The sequence below is a fragment of the Rhinolophus sinicus genome, chromosome 4 (genome assembly GCF_057876585.1).
Source record: "Rhinolophus sinicus isolate RSI-liver-muscle chromosome 4, RSI-T2T, whole genome shotgun sequence".
NCBI lineage: Eukaryota > Metazoa > Chordata > Mammalia > Chiroptera > Rhinolophidae > Rhinolophus > Rhinolophus sinicus.
The window spans coordinates 11059704-11083705 of NC_142504.1; the positions used below are offsets into that span (position 1 = coordinate 11059704).

The 24002-nt window shown below is 37.8% G+C and overlaps 1 protein-coding gene across 11 annotated transcripts in view; it reads left to right on the forward strand.

Annotated features, from left to right (window-relative positions):
* Nucleotides 1-24002, forward strand: part of PDE1C (phosphodiesterase 1C) — a 483269-nt gene that overhangs the window by 387924 nt on the left and 71343 nt on the right. For all 11 annotated transcript variants that reach the window (XM_074340964.2, XM_074340965.2, XM_074340966.2 and 8 more), the window contains 6 exons: nt 340-456; nt 2266-2406; nt 10821-10921; nt 13432-13560; nt 19409-19510; nt 20085-20205. In XM_074340964.2, the coding sequence (XP_074197065.1) occupies nt 340-456; nt 2266-2406; nt 10821-10921; nt 13432-13560; nt 19409-19510; nt 20085-20205 (711 nt within the window). The remainder of the gene's footprint in view (nt 1-339; nt 457-2265; nt 2407-10820; nt 10922-13431; nt 13561-19408; nt 19511-20084; nt 20206-24002) is intronic.

Here is a 24002-nt window from a genome sequence, read left to right on the forward strand (position 1 = left end):
GGGAAATTAGGAAACTAACTCCTCAGTTTATTCATCTCTAAAATGTGACTAATAATACCTACCTCTTAGGCTTATTTTCAGGTTAAATCACGTACTTGTCACTGATCACCAAGCCTCCCTAGTATGATAGGCGCTTGGTAAGTTATAGCTGTTGTTATTCGCCATAGGACTGTTTAATATTTTCAGTAAATGCTATGTAGGTCTGCCAGGGTGGAAAAAGTCTGAGAGTGGAAAGGGCTGTGAAATCTCGGGTGAGGGCTGCAGGCCGACTCCCCAGCGGGGAGATCTGTGTAAGCAGCTGTGGACTAATGCATTCTTCTTCCCTGCCTGGTCCTGCAGGATGTGGACAAGTGGTCCTTTGATGTCTTTTCCCTCAATGAAGCCAGCGGGGATCATGCGCTGAAATTCATTTTCTATGAATTACTCACACGTTATGACCTGATCAGCCGTTTCAAGGTCAGTGCCTAATTTTAGAAAATGCACATATTTGTCCATCCTTGCATAACTTTGGGGCTGAGACCAAGAGAATCCATGTACTATAGACCAAAATCTGCACTGAGTGACTTGGATCGCGTCGTCCAGGCAGTCATTACCATGAACTCCTCTGTGAGAGGAGCTTCTCGTTCCAGTCCCCTGCCTGGTGGGGGTCCTTGGCCAGGGAGAGGATGGAGACACACATTTTGATCCCAGTCTTTCTAGAAGTACCACTGGAAGCCCAGACTAGCAGAGCTCCCTGCTGCTCTGCCGGCAGATCTCATTTCAGCCTGATATCGTGTACGATCTCCCACTACCAGCAAGGAGACAGTAATGGAGACAAAGTGTGCGTCTGCCGTCTCTGCAAACTTTTTTCCCCACCACTTGGCTCAAATGCAGACAAATAGTCTCACTTATCATCTGTGACAGATCATTGGTATTGCCCAGCCATTCGTACTTCAAATTAATTCTTCAACTTTAAGTAAAGAGCATGAATTGTTTCCAGTGTTCAATCCCCTCAGCTTGTAATTCTGCAGACTCTGGAGGTCAGGCTGGGTTCTCCAGAGAACCTGGGGATTCATCTGCTGACATCTGTCATATTAGGGTCCTCAGGCTTCTCTCATCGTATGGATGAGCCTCTGAAAAATGCAGGCCTTTTTTTCTACAACACGTTGACTTCTCTGGCTAGCACATTTCCTAATCGCTTCTGTAGGACTGCATGTTTGGGGGTGCATTTCTTACACAGCCAGAAGTATTTTACGGCAGTGATCTTTAATTTCTTTTGCATCAGAAACCTGCTTGGAAATCTGGTGGATACCCGAGACCCTTTCCACAGAACAAAGCTCCGTTCTGTATGTGTGTATGTCATACATACACACAACTTTACCTAGCGGTTCATAGATCTCTCCTGAACAATGCAAAGAAGCAAGGTTTCTTGAATCTTCATTTTTAAAAATGATAATTAAATATCTAAAAGGCAATATTTACATCTTTAAAAGTCGACAAATGGTAGCTATGGAAGAATGTGACAAAGGAAGAACGTGTAAGGGACTCTCACACAGCATTGCAGTAATGTTTTCCTCGTTTTTCTTACTAACATGATTGTTAGTCTCCTAGAAAACACACTCTTTCCTTTTCCCCTGTCTTGTGTTTGATAATTTACCCTAAACCAAGGAATTGACCCAGAAAACTAAAACAATGACTATTTTAATGTTCCCTTATTTTGCACATTTTGCAATTGTTCTTTCTGCCACATGAAAAAGAAGATATATATGTGTGTGTGTGTGTGTGTGTGTGTGTGTGTGTGTGTGTGTGTGTGTGTGTATATATATATATATTTGAGATAGAAAAACGGACTAATTGGAAGTATTATTCTAAATTGCTTGGTACATATAATAAATTGTCAAGTAATAGACATAAACATATAGCCTGTTTCTATCCCATGATAACCAACTATCACATGTTTGTTTTTTTCATGTGTCCAATGCATGCAATCACTTTTTCTAAAGGGCACAGTTTTCAGGATGTGACAGCTTGTATTTATTTTGTAATTATTTAATGACTTAAGGTCTTGGTGTACTTTATGTTTTATCATACATACAGGAAATATGCTGCACAGTGTGTGTTCATTTATTTCTCGAGACATAAAAGACTCGAACCTTTACTTGAGAAAAAAAAATGAGCACATACCCTTCTGCCCTAAATGTCTTTGAGATGATCTTGTACTATAACTTTTCCTTTCACTTGAAGCAACTAAATCACTAGCTAATGAACCGTACTAATCTTTTTCAGATCCCCATTTCTGCACTTGTCTCATTCGTGGAGGCCCTGGAAGTAGGATACAGCAAGCATAAAAATCCTTACCACAATCTAATGCACGCCGCCGATGTTACACAGACCGTGCATTACCTTCTCTATAAGACGGGAGTCGCGGTAAGTACCGCTAGGAACTCCAGGCGTACACAAACAAACAGTTAGGTCTCTATGACTTTTTACTTTGAAATTGTCTTCAGAATTGGCACCAAGGTAGACATTCTTTGGGTATCCTCTAGTTCCTAAACCCAGTACCCATTTGATATCTTTTCGGTGAGGGCACGTTAAAAGATTTGGTCTAATATCTCACTGTATTAAAAATGGAATACAGGGGGAGGAGCATGGGCTTTGGGGCTACTTATAGTTGGATATAAATCCTTGTTTAATTACTTATTAGATTTTGTGACCCATGATAAATTGTTTGACTCTCTGAGTCAGGATTTCCTCATTTCTAAAATGGTGAAAAATATTCTATCTTGGAGAAGCTCTGTGACAGTTAGGCATAACGTATCAAAAATATGAAGTGCTCTATGTGCCTCAGAAAGGCAACTCAGTAGTTAGGAATTGTTGTTATTAAAACTTTTCAGGATTTCCCCCACATCTCTCATCAGTTTTCAGTTCTTTCTTATTGTAAAGCTGATTTTTTAAAAAAATATTGTTTAAAAAGCTATTTTTTTTAAAAAATTATAGAAACACCACAAAGGGAACCTGTTTAATGTGATAAAGGGTTTCTGCCAGAAACTTAGAGCAAATGTCACCGTTAATGATGGTTCCAGGAAAACATGAAGCAAAGCAGAGAGGTCCACATGGATATTGCTCTTGAGGATTTTTCTGGAGGTCTCAGCCAATGCAGTATGGTAGCTGAAAAAGTTGAAGAAGCCTCCTGTGAAAATAATTTGATTGTCTTCTTTAAAATATCAAGAAAACCATCTATAAGTTATTAGATCAAATAAAAGACCTAGATACGACTTGGATAAGAAAGCTGTCTCATACACTCAAAATTAGTAAGGGGAATAGAAAAACACATATTCTAATTGTTTTTAAAAAGATCTATAAATTACCTAGGAAGAACTTCAAAACTGATGAAAAGGAAACTGTAAAACTAAATTAAAGGGCACAAAAATAGTGTTTAAATAAGTGAAGAAATACACCACGTTTTTTAATGCAAACACTCAATATTATATAGACATCAGTTTTCCTCAAACTAATCTGTAAATTCAAAGCAATACCAATAAAACTTCCAATAGGATTTAACATGGAACTGATTCTGAAATTTATGATAAGCTGAATCTGTATGTAAAATATCTATTTTACAGCCTTAAAAAACAGTTTTGAAAAACAATGTGTGTGGTGGGGTAGTTCTTACTCTACTAGATATGAAAATATCTACTAAAGCTATAGTAATAAAAAAACAGTGTGGTATTTGTGCCAAAATAGACAGATATATCAATGAATTGGTTAGAGTTTCAAAAACTAAACCCAAATATTTATTGAGAACTTATTATGTGCTAGTTACTTTCTTACAGAACTTGCATCCTAGCGAGAGGTTACAGATAAAAGACGAATGAAAAAATCGACCAGAAACTATCACTCGTGTTGTGCAGAGAATTAAAATAGGGCACCCACATAGGGAAAACTGGGAGTTCTGTTGGGTAGTCAGGAAAGGCCTCTTTCCAGAAGCAATAGTTAATCTGAGATGGTTATGATTTTAGGCTTGAGCCATGCTAAGAACTGAAGAAGAGTATGACAGCAGCATTAGTGAAGGAGGAGCACAAAGTCCCTTGTGAGAGAACAGCTTTGTTGCATTCAAGGAACAGAAATAAGACAAGTGAGATGGGATCAGACACAGAGGTGCAAGATAAGGTCAAAGAAGAAGGCAGGAAGCAGGCCAAATCTGGCTTTGCAGGTCTGGGTTTTATTCTAAGTGCAGTATGAGTCTGCTAAAGGGTTTCAGCGAGGGGAGTGATGTGACCTGATAAAGATTCGAAAAATACTCTGGTAGAGAATGGATTTTGAGGCAGACTTCATAGAAGAAGACTGTGGAAGTCCATTGGGGAGATGATAGTGGTTTGGACTAGGGAGGACAATGTTGGGATATAAGGAAAACAATTCTGTTATGGAGGTAGAGTTAGAAGAACTGGGTGGTGAGTAGGATTTGGAACCTTGAAGAGAGAAATCAAGAGTATATCTTAGACGTTTGATTTGATAAACAGAGTTGATGAGAGAGCCAGGTGGCAAAGCAGGCTTTAGGGGAAGGGGAATCAAGAGGATTTTTCTTTTTTTAAAATGATTTACTTTTTTCAATTACAGTTGACATTCAATATTATTTTATATGAGTTTCAGGTGTACAGCATAGTTAGACATTTATATAATTTGTGCAGTGACCCCCTGATTAGTCTAATACTCACCTGTTTTTGCAGCATTATGGACTATAGTCTGTATGCATCCCGTGACTATTTTGTAACTACCAATTTGATTTAGACATGTTGAGTTTCAGATCCCTATTAGACATCAATGTGGAGATATCAAGCAGGAAGAAAACCAAAGGAGTCTAGAGTTCTGGAAAGAGGCAGGGATAGGCATGTAGATGACGTAGCGGGCACACCAATATTACATGAAGACATGGAAGCAGATGAGAGTATCGAAAGAGAGCGTGTGAATGGAGAAGGAGAAAGGGCTCTGAAGTGAGTCCTGGAGCAGTCCAAAGTTTAAAATGAACATAAAGAATTAGAGCCAACAGTAGTAAGTAAAAAGGAGTGTCCAGGGATGTTGGGAGAAAAACCAAGAGAGTGTGGGTCATGGGAGCCGAGGAAAGAAAGGGCCCCCAAACAGAATGGTAAATTGTGTGGGACATGACGGAAGGTCAGTAGGATGAGGATAGGGAAGTAACGATTGCCTTCGTGACATGGGAGTTGTTGGTACCCTTGCCAAGCGTCTCAGTGGTTTGGTCAGGGTAGAACACTGACTAGACTACAACAAAGAAAGCACTGGAGGTGAGAAGGTGAGCCCGTGTCTACAGACAGCAACACAATAGGGAAAATTACTCAGTTCAGAAATGTTTGGGGGTAGTTGTTCATTTGGAAAAGACAGAATGTTTTTGTCCTATTTGAATCATTCGTCAAGTATTAGACAAAATGATTAAGATGTGAGCCCAAAAATAAAAATTTGATCATATAAAAAATATGAGAATATGTTCATAACCTTGAAAAAGGAAATTCTTAAGTAAGCCTCAAAACACAAAAGTTATATAACAAAATATTGATGGATTTGAATATGTTGAAGTTAAAACCTTCTGTGGGATAAAACACATCATCAAAATGAAGGAAGTACTTGAGGAAAGTCTATCTATCTATCTATCTATCTATCTATCTATCTATCTATCTATCATCTGTCTGTCTGTCTGTCTGTCTGTCTGTCTGTCTGTCGATCTATCTGTCGATCTGTCTGTCGATCTATCTATCTGTCTGTCTGTCTGTCTGTCTGTCTGTCTATCTGTCTATCTATCTGTCGATCTGTCTGTCGATCTATCTATCTATCTATCTATCTATCTATCTATCTATCTATCTATCTATCTATCTATCATCTATCTATCTAGATTATATAAACAAATCAACCAATGAGAAAGTGACACAAATTCAGTAGAAAAATAGGAGGAAACTCCTTCACAGAATTAAGATTGCCTTGTCATAAAGTCTGTCATGGGCAGAATTTTGTACCCTCCCAAATTCGTATGTTGGTTCTCATCCCCAGTGCCTCAGAATGTGACCGTATTTGGAGACAGGGACTTTAAAGAGGTGATAGGGTAAAATGAGGTCATACAGGTGGGCCTTCATCCAATCTGAATGGTGTCCTTATAAGAGGAGATTAGGACACAGACATGCACATGCACAGAGGAAGACCATGTGAGGACACAGTGAGAAGGTGGCCGTCTGCAAGCTGGGAAGAGAGCTCTCACTACAGACCAACCCTGCCAATACCATGATCTTGTACTTCTACAGAACTGTGCGAAAAGAAATTTCTGTTGTTTAAGCTGCCTGGTCTGCGGCATGTTGTTATCACAGCCCTAGGAAACAAATGTAGTAGCAGAGCCAGAATTTGATTCCAGGTCTGACTTCTGAGGCCATGCATTTAAGTATTTAGCTATGCTTCTGCAATGCCTATGGCAAAAAAAAAAAAAAAAAAAAAAAAAAAAAAAAATATATATATATATATATATATATATATATATATATATATATATAGAGAGAGAGAGAGAGAGAGAGAGAGAGAGAGAGAAAGAGAGAGAGAGAGAGAGCCCCTGATATTCTTACACCTCAGTATCCTCATGTGATACTTCAGAGTATTGTGGTGAGGATCAAACTAGATGTGAAAATGTATTTTGGACTCATCGATTCAACAAATATTTAGTTAGTGCCTACTGTGTATAGTGGAGATATAAAGGTGAATCATGCACAGATTTTTCTGGCCCTCAAGGAAAACTTCCTAGCATTTGTGCTAATGCACATCCTCGTTAACATAAATGTCATGTCAGAGGAGCCAGGCATCGCGTACGGCACACTATTCTTAAGTGAGCTCACTTACCGTTGGATTTTCACGATCAATGCAGACCACATTCAGAATAATTCTTAGATATAGAAACAGCTTCCTGCCCACTCTTCCTTAGAAATGTGGCTGAAAACAAACTTCTTTCATGGCAAGCTTACAAAACCACTGGGGAGCATTCTGATGAATGGAGAACATATTGTGACTCTAACCTTTCAACACAAACCAAGAAAGGGAAGATGCTTGAAATCATTTCAGTTTTACAAACAGTGAGACACACAGGGAATCAAAACATCCCATTGATAAAGTGATGTCTGGGCCTCAAAATCATTGTAATCTGTTTATATTACTCATTGTTGCTTAACTGGGATGGCAGACAATGTCTGAACGCTTTCAGATTTATTTTGCTCACTTCTAAGAGACAACCTTTGAACAGAATTAGATTGAAGAATTGTTGATTGGCTAGATAGGAATCAGACTCCGAGCTCCAGTCTGCGTCTCATTTAGGTCAAAAGATTCCAAACTCCAAAGCTATCCCTTGGCCCCTCTCATTGCTTTTATTGGGCAAGGTGCCATTAATTTTCCTTTTGCTTATTTATTTATTTATTTATTTATTTATTTATTTATTTATTTATTTATTTTAGAAGAGAGAAGCTGTGTGATCCTAGATGATACCATCATATTTGTAAAGGAAGCACTAAGGATATCTAAGTGGCATCTGCTTAAAGAGCACTAAGTAATTTTATTAGGGTTTGTAGTCAGCAGAGTTTTGGCCCCCATGTCCTTTGCCTTCTGGTGTCACACTTGTGAATGTGTTACATTCGATGGCAAAAGGGACTTGGCAGATACAGTAGAGGCTGCTAATCAGAGAACCTTAAAATAGGGAGATTATCCTGGATTCTCCACAGTGGCTTGATATAATCATAGGAGCCCTTAAAAGACAAGAGATGTGACAGGAGTGTGAGAAGGACGCAACCAGCCATTTCTAGCTTGAAGATGGAGGGAGCCAAGTGGAAAACATGTGAAGGCAATGATTTCTGCGAATGCCTTGAAAGCGCCTGGAAACACATTTTTCCACAGAGCTTCCAGAAAGGAGGGCAGCCCTGCCAACGCCTTGATTTCAGCTTTGTGAGGTCCTGAGCAGAACATCCAGCCATACTGTGATGACTTCTGACCTCCAGAACTGTGTGCCAATAAATGGGAGGGCTTCTTTAAGCCTACGTTTGTGGTAATTTGCTAAGGCAGCAATAGGAAACCAGTACCAGGGTGGAAACATATTACTAAAGAAACTGTCATTCACATATCATTCCTTCTTTTCTTCTTTCCTTCCTTCCTTCCTTCCCCTCATTCCCTTCCCCTTCCCATCCACCCTCCCTTTCTTCTTCTGCCAGATACCATCTCTCCTTTCTCTTATTCCAAATAGCAAAACTGATTCTAAGCACCCGCAGGGGCTGTTGAAAAGCCAGGGTGTTACAATGAGTTTTAAAGACAATGGTTTTATTGTTGTTGTTGTTGTTGCACGCTTGTTTATATCTATTTGTTGTTTTTGGTGTGTATTAGAAGTAGGTTACACCCAAGGTAGGATCTTGTTAGTATATTTGGGTAAGGGGGGAAATTACACTGATACCTGTCATGTGAGAGCTGTAATTATGTAGATATTGAGACACTTCTGTTGGAGGGGCTGATGCTCTGTGACTCAGATTTGTTTAGGTGGTACACTGTCTCCCATTCATAATCTTATTATAAAATGTTAAATGAACTTTGCATGAGTTTGAAGAAAGCTATATGGGGGAGTGGGTAGTGGGAGCAGGGCAGATGGGTGGGGATAGGGTGTTGGGGAAGAAAAGAAAGACATTGCTAAAATGAAAAAAATATATATATATGTATATACAGAAAATATCAAGAAAAATGTGTAATATTATATTCTACCTATATCATTTTATGTAAAATTGAGTAAACACATGAACAATGATCCAAAAGAGATAAGACTTAGAGATTATGAGTAGGAACTATGGAGTGGTATTGTGTGGCTTGTCCAATAACTACTCGTGTAACCTTGGGTAAGTCACTAAACCTCTTCAGCCTCAGTTTTCTCATCTATAAAATGGGGATGACAACAGATAACCTACCTGTATGGAGCTGTGTGTATTGCATGAGTTTTTATATGTACACAGGCCTGACACAAAGTGAGGTCCCTAAGTTAACCGTGGAGAAGAGGCCCTTTGGTGCTTTCAGGGTATGATTTGCGCTGCTTCAGTTTTCTTGTAATTTTTACTTATTTTACCCATCTCTTTTTCATTTAATTTTGTTTCTTTGTCATCTTAGTCTGTTTTCCCTTTATGTCTTTCTGTCTCTCGTACATCAGTTTCTATTTTTGAGGCATAGTATCTAGGATGCCAAAAAGTTTCTTGACATTTCATGCTGGATTCTGCTAAAAATCACTTTCAAAAGTATAGTTTTTTTTCCAACTTATTACTATGCTCAGTCTTTCCCTAACTATGAAATTTTTTTTCATAGGTTGCATGTAGTTTGTTCATTTATTTTTTTCCCTTATCTTCAAAGATGGTATTAATTCTCAGTAAGTTTCTTAGATGAAGACCAAAATTAGTAGTTAATTGGAAAAAAACAGTTAAAGTGAGAATTATTAAAAAATGATCTGTTCATTTTTTACTCATTTATTGTTAACCGAACTCAAATAAATATATTTTGTTTGCTGATCTTTAGTTCAGACCCCAGGCTGTTTCCTGAATTCTGCCGATTTGGGAACTCACATTTGTCTTGCATGGACCCTGCCCCATCTAAGATTTCCAGTTTCATTTCTTCAGAGTAAAATGAGAACTTAAAGACACTTATGAAGCAAACTAAGTGCAGAGCCTTTCTAAATTTTTATAATTGTTTTCTACTCTTTCACAGTTTTCACACCTATTTTTGACAGCAGTTCTTTTAGTAATAGTCTAAAGCATTGAACTTAGGTTCTATGGACATAACTCCATTTTTGTGTTCAGATTTTATTGGTTTATGTCATATTTAATTACATAATTCTGATAAATGCAATTTGTCAAAACAGGGTTTAATTTGGAATAAACCACACTAACACTTGTAAGCATCAATTCAACTAGCAAACAAAGTGAGTAGAGGGTACCAAAGGGCGGGCTACTACATAGTCATGAATGTTCTATCATGGGGACCTTGAGCAGAATGGTTTACAGAAGGGAGGGGAAGCAGCAATGAATGCAGAAAGTCTCTGAAATGGAATTCAGTTAAGAGAGCTTCAAACACAGCTGTGGTTCTCACACACTCTCCTGCGCAGCAGAATTATGTGGATGGCTTGCTAAAACACAGATTGGGGGCCACAACCAGGAGTTTCAGATTCAGTGGGGATGGGGCAGGATTTGTATTTCTAACAAGCTTCCAGGTGATGCTAACTCTACTGATCCAGGGAACACACTTTGAGGACCATTGAATTACAGTCAATTTTGGTGGTGTGGATGGTGACAAGTCTCTTCAAACTTTAGCATCCATCAGGCAGCAGGCCAGGTGGTATTTCTCCATCTGTCCTACCTGCCAACCTTCTTTCTAGTAGATAGACATTGGGTTTTCTGTTCCTCTTAGTTCTTGGTATTGTATTGAAATTTTAATATATTTTTTCTGTGCCTACCTAGGAACTTTACTTGGAATTTGAGAGAAGATGCAATGAGGGCTTTTAATATCTGCATGTTCATTGTTTTTTGCTTCCCTGAAAAAAATAAAACTTACTATTTAGCTTTTTCAACCCAGCTGGGCATGCTGTTTTCAAATCATATATCCCCAAGGCTCCTTACAGAAGGAAAAAAACAACAACAACAAAAAACATTTCTGTCTGTCAGAAAACATGTTTTTGGCAACAGCTCGCCAGCTGTGGAGTGGAAATGCAGAAATGTGTGTGTGTTGTCAGCAAGCTGAAGACTGAGAAAGAGACCGATGACCTGATGACTCTCTGACCTCCCTTCCAGAACTGGCTCACGGAGCTGGAGATCTTCGCCATAATCTTCTCAGCTGCCATCCATGACTACGAGCACACCGGGACCACCAACAATTTCCACATTCAGACCCGGTGAGGACGTGAAATGTTTGGAGAAGAGGCAAGAGGGGGCCAGGGATAAAGTTCTATAAGCCAGAAAGGTGTCGTCACCTTTCTTGTGCATGGTGGCTCTAGTTTAAGTTTCTGGAAAAGTCAGCTTTTAAACAACAGATCAGCCTGGTCAGCTTCGATGAAGAAGCCATCTGCTCCTCGTCCTCATATTTTATTCACTTCTAATGTGGGTCTCCTTTCCCTCTCTATGCTAATGCTAGCTATTGGTCATTTATGTATGTACTATGCATACTCTGCCTGTTTCTAATAGGAGGAGGGACAGTTTACATCAAGGCACAGATGTCGTGTAGACTAATCAGTGAGGACAGGCAAGGATTGGAGTGTTTTTGTTGACATGAAGAATAACCGAGCTTTCTTACCCTCTGATCTCTGGGATTCTGGTGATGCTCTCCTCATTCTCCCTGGTTTCAACTCTGCTCTGTTCAGTGCTTGCATCCCTGCCTGGCACCGGGCTTGGGGAGCTAGGCTGTCTCACGTGGGCCCCCTTCACTATGGGTACCCTGTGCACCCTCCCTCGTGAACTGCATAGGTAAACACAGACCTCTGAGTGGGATATTAAATACGCGTCCACGAGCTCCACTCTGAACCTCTTGACTGTTAACAGACATCACCAATCGGTTTTGGTATTTTTCATTACTAGCTGCAGATATATCCTTAGCATTCCTCTCAGCACAGAATTCCAGGCAAGCAATACCAGTCAATTGTCATTTTCATTTAAGATGAAAGCTTATCCACCCTCTTCTGGAATGAGGACTTACCTCCTCTGAAGGCAATGATGTGGAACTGGAGAGAATCTGCCATAGGATTAACTGGGCCTTGACATAGGAGTGAAAAGAAGCTAGAATTTAGGGAGAGTTGACACAGAGAAAGAATATAACGGGAAAGGGCGAGAGTTGAATACCAAAGAAATACTTGCTGATTTCACTTGAAAAAGCAGGTGCACACTCCAGATAGGTTTGTGTTCATAAATCAATCTTCTTGTATTGAATGAACCCAACACTTAATTATGGGGTACACAAAAGAAGACAGTATCGTCTGATCTGTGTTCACAAGGGCAACTTCAGTAGAACGGACGCAGACAAAAGGACTTAAGCCGTTCGCTTCATTTCCTACCCCCTTTCTTCTCACACAGAGTCACCTCAGCTGCTGCAGAACAGCCATTTGTAGTTCTGTTGTGAGGTCTTTAACACAGGGAATTCCACAGAGCAGCTCTGTTTCACGGACGTCTGCGAGTGGAGCCTTAACTCTGTGGATAGAGGTGGTGCTGAATTGCACCTGCTGAGGGAAGAGAGGTGGGTGGAACATGGTACACGGATCCTGGCTGGAGACCAACATCAAAACCCATCACAGCACAGAACAAATGGGCTTAATTATAGGAGATGGAAAATAGCTTAATGTCACGAAATACACATTGGTTGGTGCCTTCCTTACTTAACAGATATGAGATCAGATCTTTCACCTCCAGATTTGCGTGTTTTGTGCTATCCCCATGGGAGTGGGAAAAGTTTGGTTTGGAATGAAATTTAAACATTGGCTTTCTTTAATGGAACTTTATCTGAAGCAGCTCAGCGTGTCGTGTGCTCCCTGTTCAGAAAACTAAGTCTGTGACCAGTTTCTTTGTCCTTTGATGGTATGTTAAGTTTAGCACGTTAAAGGCATGCTAGGTATAGTTCAAAGCTTGGCCAATGAGGCAGAAGTTATCTTGGGGAACAATGGCCCAACTGTCAGAAGATCTCGCCTTCATTTCAATCCTGACATTTAGCCACCGTGGGGCTCTGTGAAGTCACTTTACATCTCTGGGACTTGTCTTCCTTGATGAGAAACAAGCTGTAATAATCTGAGATGTCACTAAATTAAGGATTTTGAAATAGTATACAGCCCTGTGTTTGGTGTCATTCAGCTGTGGAACGGTCTTTGCAAAAGTGACTCACAATTGTCATTAATTCTTATATTCTTTACTCTCAATCTTCCATGTATTGCTTCTGCATGGCAAAAACTTTAAGATCAAGCTACTACCAGAGGAATTTGCAAACTGTCCCTGCCTGGTGGTATGTGTTCAGAGAATTATAACTAAAATTCTTATAAAAGAATAACTGAAACAAATTATTTTCTTGAATAAAAAAATTCAAGTTGTTTGAGAAAATATAAGGAAGCTTGACTTGACCCACATTAAAAAAAATACCTTTGCTACTAGTACAGATAATTGAAATGTAGTTATAGAACAGTTTTCAGAGAGTTCTCAGGTTGGAGATCACATGTTTTCCATCTATATATTGACATTAACATACCCACATATATTGATAGGTAATTTGTAGTATTAGTTTTAGCTTTTTGGTTGACATAAAGGGCATAGGGGCAAAGATAATTGCTAAACACAGGAAAAAAAAGATGGTAATTCTACCTTGAGAGAGTTACCAGAGAAATCTCAATTGTTTAACATCCTAAATTATTGTGCTTGGCTTTCTGTGCAGGTCTGACCCCGCTATTCTGTACAACGATAGGTCTGTGTTGGAAAATCACCATTTAAGTGCAGCTTATCGCCTTCTCCAAGAGGATGAGGAAATGAATATTTTGATCAACCTCTCAAAGGACGACTGGAGGTAAGGATGAGACAAGAGAGAGAGTTGGAGACCAGGAAAGAAACTGAGGAGAGATGAACTAAGCTGCTTTGAAGAAATCCATTAACTGAAAGATAACGTATATTTAGTACCCTATATCTTTGTAGAAAAGCAATTTTAATATCTGATAGATTCTATTGGGATATGTAAATGCATTAGACTTTTTACGACTTTTTAAAATTAATGTATTACGAGATATTTAGTGCATTTCAAAGTGGAATAACATGGAATTCCACTTTCAGCCAGCCAGATTAACTGTTAATAAAGTAATCCTCCTGCAAATAACAACTATAAACTATGGACAAAATACAAACAAACAAACAGATGCATTCCCCAGTGGTTTGAGGCCTCTAGAGAGTGAAAAAAAAATCAGGCACATTTTGAAGGGGTGTCTGTATTTGGAGACTATGACAGAATGAGGTGTGACATTTTTGTGACTTTATGCTGAAGGCAGTCTCAGTCAAGGCAGCAACACTAAATGGCTGAAACTATATTTATACAAACACCTCCACTATTTTTAAGGCTAGATAAACCATGGTAGGAACAACCAGAGCTGCTAGCAGGTAAGTTATAACCTCAGAAAAGAGAGAATGAAATAGGGAGAAACTCAAGTTCTGTGACAATCTAAAGAACTTCTTTGAAATAAGAGCAGGAATATGTGACTTATTTGTAAGGGAAAAGACAATCAATAGATGCAATCTCCAAGATGAACTACTGTTGGAATTATCAGTGAAGGACTTTTAAAGCCATTATTTATGCTCAGGGAGATAAAGGAAAATATGCTTGTAATAAAATACAGTAAAACTTAACCAGTGAAATTAAAGAAGCACAAACAGAAATTTTAGAACTGAAAAACATTTAAATTGAAAATTCACTACATTGGCTAAGTAGCAAGTTGGAGAAGACAGAAGAAAGAATCAGTGAACTTGAAAATACCAATCAATATTATGCAATTTGAAGAAGTGGGAAATAAAAGACTTTTTGAAAATGAGCAACTTAGGGACCTGTGAGACAATTTCAGGTGGGCAAATATAAGGAGAGTTGAAGTTTCAGAATGAGAGAATGTGACAGAAGAAATATTTGAAGAAACAATGGCTAGAAACTCCCCAAATGTGGCGAAAGATATGTATTTATAGATTAAAGAAGCTCAGCAAACCTAAAGCAGGATAAATTCAAAGAAAAACACACTTACACACATATTATAGTCAAACTACCAAGCATCAAAGATAAAATTAGAGGAAAAAGACACATTATATTCAAGGAAATCACTTGGATTACTGTGGACTTTTTGTCAGAAATCATGGAGGCCAAAAGACAGTGGAATAACGCCTTTAAAGTGCTAAAGGAAAAATAAAAATGTTGACACAGAATGCTTTATCCTGTGAAAATATCCTTTAGAAATGAAGATGGCATAACATTATTTTGAGATAATGGAAAAACACAGAAATTTATGACCAACAGACCTTCATTATAGAAATACTAAAGAAAGTTCCTTAGGTAGAAGGAAAATTATACTAGAGGGAAATCAGATTTTTCGGAAAGAATAAAACTGTAAAAATCTGGGTACATATAAAAGGCTATTTTTCTTAATTTCTTTAAATTAAGTGCATATGACCAATACCAATAAAAAATATAATATCATCTCCTGGGTTTATAATGTAGGGAGGTGTAACACATGCAAAAACCATAACATAAAGACAACTATAACAAAAAGACTGGTAATTAGTAAATGGACCTATACTGCTACAAGATTTTTACGTTTTACATGTAATAGCCTGCAGATCTTCAGATTGGACCTACACCATCAGTTCTCGTTTTCAGGCTTTTGGACTTGGACTGGAACTACACCATTTGCTTTCTTGGGTCTCCAGCTTGCCAACTCACCTTGGGACTTGTCAGCCTCCATAATTACATAAGCCAATTCCGTATAATAAATCTCTTTCTATATATGTGTACATCCTCTTGGTTCTGTTTCTCTGGAGAAACCTGACTAATATGTAGGGTTTATCCCAGGCATGCAAGGTTAGTTCAGCATTTAAAATATCAGTTAAAATAATTCACCATATTAAAAAAACCCAGAAAAGCATATGGTCATTTCAATAGATGCATAAAAAGCATCTGACAAAATTCAACACTCATTCTTCATAAAAATTCTCAGCAAACTAGAAACAGAACTTTCAACATGATAAAGGGCACCTACGAAAAACCTATACTTAACATCATACTTAATAGTGAAAAATTGAATGCTTTTCCCTAAGATTGGGAATAAAACAACAATGTCTAATCTTACTCTCATCAACCCTGTAAGATGTTTATATTAGCAGATGACCTGATTGTCTAAGTAGAGTATCCTAAGAATCTGTAAAGAAGCTACTAGAACTTATAATAAGTCTTTCAAAGCCACAGAATACAAGGTTAATGTAAAAGTGTATATATAGTTGACCCTTGAATAACATGGGTTAGAATGGTGCAGGTACACTTATACACATATTGTTTTCAATAAATACTGTAAATATACTTTCTCTTCCTTACAATTTTCTTAATAATATTTGCTGGTCTCTAGATTTCTTCATTGTAAGAATACAGTATATAATACATATAACATTACAAAATATGTGTTAATTTACTATGTTATCAATAAGCTTTTGGTCAATAGTGGGCTATTAGTAGTTACGTTTTGGGGGAGTCAAAAGTAATATGTGGATTTTAGATTGCATGGGGAGTTGGCACCTCTAACTGTTGTGTTGTATCTAGACTAGCAGTAAACTTGGAAAATGAAATAAAAATAATTTATTTTACAATAGCACAAAAATATAAAATACCTTATAGTAATTTTAAAAAACAAGAATAACTCTTGTTCACTAAAAACTACAGAACATTGCTGATTAAAGAGGACCTAAATAATAAGAGGACCTAAATAAATTGTCATGTAGTAGATGACTCAGTATTGTAAAGATGTCAAGTCTTCCCAGATTTATATAGAGATTCAACAAAATCTCAGTCAAAATTTCAGCAGAATTATGTTAGAAATTAGAAGGTTATTCAAGCATTATGAATAAATGCAGCAGAACAATTTTAAAGAAGAAGAACAAAGTGAAAGGATCCGTACTACCTGATGTCAAAAAATATGATAAAGCTGCAGTAATCAAGACAGTGTTTTATTAGCGAAGAGATAGACCCACGGATCCATGGGACAGAGCTGAGAGTTCAGAAATTGATTCATCATTGATTTATGACAAAGGTGCCAAGGCAGTTCACGGGGGAAAGGAAAATCTTTTCAATGAATGGTGCTGGACCAAATGGATATCCTCATGGAAAAAACTAACTTTGACCCTTACCTCACACCATACTCAAAACTGATCATAGACCTAAACGTAATAGCTTAAAGTGCTAAAACTTCCAGAGGAAAACATAGCAAAATCTTTGGAGTAGGTGGAGTTTTCTCAGATGGGTCCCCAAAAGCATGAAACATTAAAAAAATTTGACAAATTGAACTTTGTCAAAATTAAAAACGTTTGCTCTTTGTTAAGACATGGTAAAAAAGAAGAAAGCAAGCCAAGAAGTAGGTAGGAAAACTTATTCACAACATAGTTATCTTACATAGGCTTTGTATGCAGAATATATAAAGTATGTTTACAACTCAGTAATAAGACAAACAACTCACTTTTAAAGAGAAAGGTTTGAAACAGACATCTTCCTAAAACAACAACAAAAAAAGAAGATATACAAATGGACTTCAAAAAGATGAAAGGAGCCTGAAATCATTAGTTACAAAAGAAACACAAATTGAAGCCACAACAAGATATCACTACACATCCCTGTAGTGATGACTGAAAATAGAATGACTAATGTTAACGACGAAAATATAGAAACACTGAAACTCTCGTATACTGATGATCAAAATGTAAAGTGACATAACCGCTCTGAAAAATCTTTGGCAGTTTCTTACAAAGTTAAACACTGAGCTACCTTATCAACTTGCTATTCTAATCCTAGGTATTTACCCAAGAGAAATGAAAACATATATCCACACAAAGACTTGTGTATGAATACTTATCACAGCTTTATTCATAATAGCTCCAAACTAGAATTTAATAATCCAAATGTCCATTAGCTGGTGAATGGATAAGTAGTTGGGTACTCATATGAAGACGTCCACTCAGCAGTAAAAACAAATGAACTACTGATGAACCACTATGTGGATAAATCGCTAATCATGCTGAGTAAAGGAAGCAAGAAATAAAGAATACATTTTATAGTGTGTGTGTGTGTGTGTGTGTGTGTATGTATGTGTGTATACATGGATACATGTATATATCTAGCATCTAGTTTAATATGTATCTATGTGTGTGTGTGCATATAAATGTACATATACATTTATATGCACACACCTATATGTCTGTTTTATGTCTCTCTAGATCATTTGCGGTTTTTAATTTTATATATATAGGGATGTCTGTGTATAATAAAACTAGACAATGCAAATGATCTAGAGACATAAAGCAGATCAAAACTTGCCTGGGATATGGATGGACCTAGAGAACATTATGCTAAGTGAAATAAGTCATTCGGAGAAAGACAAATACCATATGATCTCACTTATATGTAGAATCTAAAGAATTGAATAAATGAGCAAAGTAAACAGAAATAGTCTCAGAGATACAGAGGAAAACTGATGCTTGCTAGATGGGAGGGGGGTGAGGATGAGGGTGAAGGGGAAGGGATTAGACAGCATAAATCAGTACCCACAATATTGCCACGGGGATATGAAAGACAGTTTGGGGAATATAGTCAATAATGTTGTAAAGATTTTGTAGGGTGTCAGATGGGCACATGTCTTATTAGGGAGACCACTTCATGGACGGTATAGATGCTTGACCACTGCACTGTACACATGAAGCTGAAGCTGAATCATATTGTATGTCAACTAGAATTTAATATATATATTTATATATATAGTTATATATATAGTTATATATATATAGTCGCAGTATATGGAGTACAGTATAGGGAACAGAGTCAATGCAATTGTAACAGCTATATATGATGTCAGAGGGGCAATGAATTGGGGGAGGGGAGTTCTCACTTTGTGAGGGGTGAAATGTCTAACACATTGTTTTGTACCCCTGAAACTAATAATAATAAAATATATATATTTAAAACATTAAAAAAAAAAAAAAAGTGCCTGAGGCCAGTCAGTAGAGGGAGGGGTGAACTGCAGAGGGGTTTAAAGGTGATGGAAAAGTTCAGTATCATGGTTGTGGTGGTGTTCTCCAAAGCTTATGCTTGTTCGACTGTGAAGACTCATTGGACTGTGCAGCTTATGTGGCAGCAGGGTATTCTATGTACATTCTACCTGAATAGCATTGTTAGAGCTGGTCGAAAGATCAGTGCTTCTCAGGGGCTGAGGGAAGAGCAGGGAGAATGAACAGGTGGAGCACAGGATTTGGGGTGTTGAAACACCTGTACCCAAGTGTAACACGGGTGATCAGTGTGCCTCCTAGGATTATTTTCAAATTAATTTTTTCTTAAAACTTTGAACTCAGTTGAGAAAGGAATGCTTTACTACACTTTCACTGGAATGGCTCCTGTGAGTTGATGTTCCAAATGGTATGTCCATTCTACGTGTCATATTCCTAACAAGTGATTTCCTTAATCCTTACCCTTCATTTATTCCGCATTGAAAGAGCCCACCTAAAAGGCTCAAGGTAGATTAGAAATGTCACAAGTAATTAACTGATTTTGATTAGAAGTGGCAACAAAAATAAACTAATTTTTACTTTCCATTTTTTTACTTTCATCCTTTTTTCTCCACGGGTGTCCCTGCAAGGGAATTTCGGACCTTGGTAATTGAGATGGTGATGGCCACGGATATGTCCTGTCATTTCCAACAAATCAAAGCAATGAAAACCGCTCTGCAGCAGCCAGAAGCGTGAGTGGGCCTGTGACTTGACATGTTTTTATATGTTTGAGCTAATACTGGTCCGTGCCATTGCAGCTTTCAGGAGTACCTCCTTTGGAGTACGTGCCTGAATGGTCTCCTACAGTGGGGGTGTTTGGAGGGGAGAGCATGTGAAATGTACATGTCACATATAGGTTCTCTTCAGGGTTGAAATACATAATAGGACTGGTAACAATTTGCCCCAATTAGAATTTAAAATACTTCCCTCTGGGGAACTAAATTATCAAAGCTCTACTCAATGCAGGGGCACTCCATAAAAGTCAGTCAGTGACTCTTGGGTTCTTGTTGTCTCTTGTCATGATGCAGTCCTTCCAGACATAGTTTTGAGTCAGTTTTTGAGGTGCCCAGCTCAGTAAACATGGACACCACGCTGATGAATAAACATCCCAGTTGTAGGATGAAATGACGCCTTCCCCCCAGTTCAGCTGAAGTGGGATTTGAGGTGGGAGAATGGAAAGGATGAAAAAAATGAATGCTTTTTAAAACTCATATTGAGGTTCCGAACGTTTAGTCATCGTGTGTTTGGGTCCTTTGGGGTTTACAGAATTGAGAAGCCCAAAGCATTATCCTTGATGTTGCACACAGCAGACATCAGCCATCCAGCAAAGGCATGGGAGCTTCACCATCGCTGGACCATGTCCCTCCTGGAGGAATTCTTCAGACAGGTACCTCACCTCGTCACTGTGCTGCCCCTCGGCTGTCATCACAGGCTAGCTCCTGAATGTTGTATTTCAGCAATGCTATGATAAGGACTATTGACGTGACAATGATTTTCTTTGGGGAGGGAGAGTTACCAGCTTTTTTGTTTCTACCTCCTGGTCATGTGATGTTTGAATCTTACTTAAATTCTGATTCTCAGGACATGACAGTAGTTCTATCCGATGCATTTCTGTTTGGAAAGAAAAAAGCATTTCCTTGAGGCAGCCTTTCGTCGTAATGTCGTCTAAGGAGCCCTTTTAGTCATTTATTTTTCGAATGGGTTGACCAAATGATGGCAATTTTGGCCTTGCCCTGTGGGATTAAAATGATCATCTGTAACTCGTGTGTCTGATATAATTGGTTGGGTTGTTTCTTTAGAGCTGGCAAGCCATGTTGTTTAATTCCAAAGCCAGGTATGGCAATTTGGGGTCAGGAAATCACTAGAAGCCACTGTTCCAATTGTATTTAAAGTTACTACAGCCTAAGACACAGGGCTGTGTTTTCTACAAGAACCTCCAGTCTTTTATGAATATATTTTGCTTTAAATTTTTTTTAAAAAAAGGTACAGAGAAGTAGAGAGATAGAAAGTGAAATAAATGTGTGGCACTAGGACTGATGTCTCCTCAACAAGAGTCGCCATTAAAACATCTGCTTTGAGATGTGAGGCCCTGAAGTTAGCGGTGTCGACATAAGAAATTTTCAAACCAGTCGGGAATTTTTATGAAATTATTTGAGCCAAACTGGCAACAGTTCTAGGAAGCATGATCTCAAATGCTCTGGAAAAAGAGTTTTGCAGTTTGTTTTATACATTTGGGATTAAGGAGAGAATGTAAGGAGGATTATTAAACACAGGAAGATGGGAGAAAGCAAGGTGGGGAACTCTCTATGACTGGATTCCAGGTTAGTTAACAAGATTATTTGCTCTCTTGAGGGTGGTTGTCTTCTGTGAGGTCTGATGAAGAGGCATTTCGAAAGTTTGTTAACTAGATGCACAGAAACAATGGACAGGGCTGCTTAAGGCAAAAGATAAGCCTTTTACTAAAGAAGTGATAGGCCTGGGGCGTGACTACCACCATGACCTGCCCAGGTAGGAATTTGTGATCAGATCACCTGTGAGCTTACTTTTAGTTAGATTGACTTTTTTATCCACAAAGGCGAGATGACAGGAAGATTTTGGGACCTATATAAGAGTTAAGTTAATGCAGTTAATTTTTTTTTTTTAATTCAGGAGGGAGGTTCCCATCAGGGATTCAGACTTCTGAGTTTCTGTAAACCACTCCTTAACTCCCGTCTCAACTTTGTTTCCCAAACTAACAAGACATATGCTCTTTCAGTGGTTACTCAGATTTTTCAAGGGAATTCGTCTTATGATCACTCTTATTTTTATGATTGTGGTTTGAGAGGAGAAATGGTAGAAGGCATCTATTTGTGTGTTTTGTTTTGTTTTTTCCTTCTGAAGCTGTGCACACTACCTGCTAATGAGTTGGGACTGGAGTTAACAGCATGTTAAACGGAGTCCAGAAGGCCCTTTATTGGTGTTTTTATTCCAACTGGTTTGTGTCCTGGGATTAATCAAATCACCCCTCTAGTTCTCAGTGGTTTTATCTGTGATTTTTTTTGGGGGGGTTGGTATTTAAGGGGAAGGTTGGACCAGAGGTTTTCTTAGGGACTTTCTAGCATTACATATCTACATTTCTTTTATCTGCCCTTAGTACATATCAACACATGCACACACACATGCAAACCTAAACTGTTATATGAATACACCAGCAGGTACCTGTGGATAAAAAAGGAAAATAACCTCACAGGGTGATCTGATCACAAATTCCTATCTGGGCAAGTCATGGTGGGTAGTCATGTCCCAGAACTATAACTTCTTTCGTGAAAAGTTTATCTTTGCCTTAAGCCAGCCCTGTCCATTGTTTCTGTGCATCTAGGTGAACACTCCTTTGAAATGCCTCTTTTCAGACCTCCCAGAAGTGAAACCACCCTCAGGAGAGCACATTATTTTGTTAACTGTCCTATAATGCAATCTCCACCTTGCTTTCTCCCACTTTCCTGTAATCTTCCTTGGTTCCCTCCTTAGTTTAAAATGCGTAAAAGAAACTGCAAACTTCTATTCTAGGAAGCATTTTTCTCAGTCAATTGAGATCTTACTTCCAGGCATATCCTCTGTTTGGCTCACATACTTTTTTATAAGAGTTCTCTACAGGTTGGACGTTTTTACCTTGACGTACCCTATTCAGCATGTGGATGTTTCCCCATGCAAAATCATCACTTGTCTCACAGAGTTCTCAAGGGGAACCCAACGGTGTGGGAGAAACTAGAGCTGTACAGATGTGGCTCCCTTGTATATACAAGAATGGCTCTGCAAATTCATTCTTAAAGAAGGGATAATTTTGAGTCATTTTTCCAGAAGCTATTTTTTTGAATATTATTAAGAGTATTTTCTCCAAATATCTACTCCCCTTATCATATGCTTTTGCAGTAACGCCCCTACAAGTAGGGGTATTTAATCTGCAGCCAAAGGTAGATAGATAACTCATATACGTTTGAGGTAGTGAAGTGATTTCCTCTTTTGAATTGTGAGAAAGTGAATATGAGAAATTACTTAAATATGTGAAATGTTTTTCCCATAAAGGAAACCTTATTTGCATACACATATGCTTGAATTGAATGAAAATGTTCTAGAGGCAATGTGAAAAGAATCATATTGAATTTCTCGACTATTGGGACTGGAATGTTAGCTCACTGGACTGGAATGATTTTTTTTTTTAGTAATTATGATTCACTAAATTATTTTTATTGACTTAATATTTTAACCCAGATGTCATAAGCCATTGTAAGTTAATCCATGTAGGAGAAATGTTGCCTCAGCTCTTAACTATAGATTTTAAATTGGACAGTTGAAATGGGAAATCTCAATGGGACTGCAGAGTCTTTGAAAAAATTACATTTGCAAGTTGGGTTATATATCAAAATAAGGGCATAGCCTTAGTCCCGATACCAGACTTTCCATGCTTTGCTAAAAGAGTAAGTTTCATCTTTAGTTTTATAACCATAATTTACAAAATCCAAGCGACTGCCTCAGGGTGCTTTTCAATGAAATATTGACTTTAAAGAAGTATAAGTTTGCCTTTTTGGTAAAATATATGTCGTAAAAGTCTTGAGGTTCATTTCCTTTGTATTGCTGTATATTTTTATATTTTGCAAACGTTTCCTGCAGTTCTTTTCAGTTCCTCTGTCTGTGGTTATTTTCCCATTTTTTATTTCTCATTTCATATATTAGTGTTCTTTTCCTTACTTCACTATGAACTTAACTAATTGTCTTATTGTTTTTTTTTTATTTATTTTATGAAGCCTTAATTGGTGTTTTAATTCTTATTTATTCATTTCTTCTGCTCGAGTTTATTTTGTTCTTTTGCTAACTTCCTGAGTTGGGTGCTCAATGCATTTATTTTCAATCTACCTGTTTAATATTAGAAAATACAAGGTTAGGAGTTTGTATTGTTCTTATCATGAATCTCAGAGGTTCTGATATGCAGTACGTTCACAATCATTCTCTTCTAAATATTCCCTACTTTTGGTTTAGATTTTTTTTTTTAACCCAAGAGTTGCTTCAGGTAGATGTTTATATGATATTCTAGTGGTAGGTTCCTTTGCTTTCTAGTTTTGTAATTAGTTTATGGCTTATTGAAATTTGGTTAAATAATTTTTTTCATTGTTTGTATTTTGTGAAATTCGTTTGTCACCTACTATATTA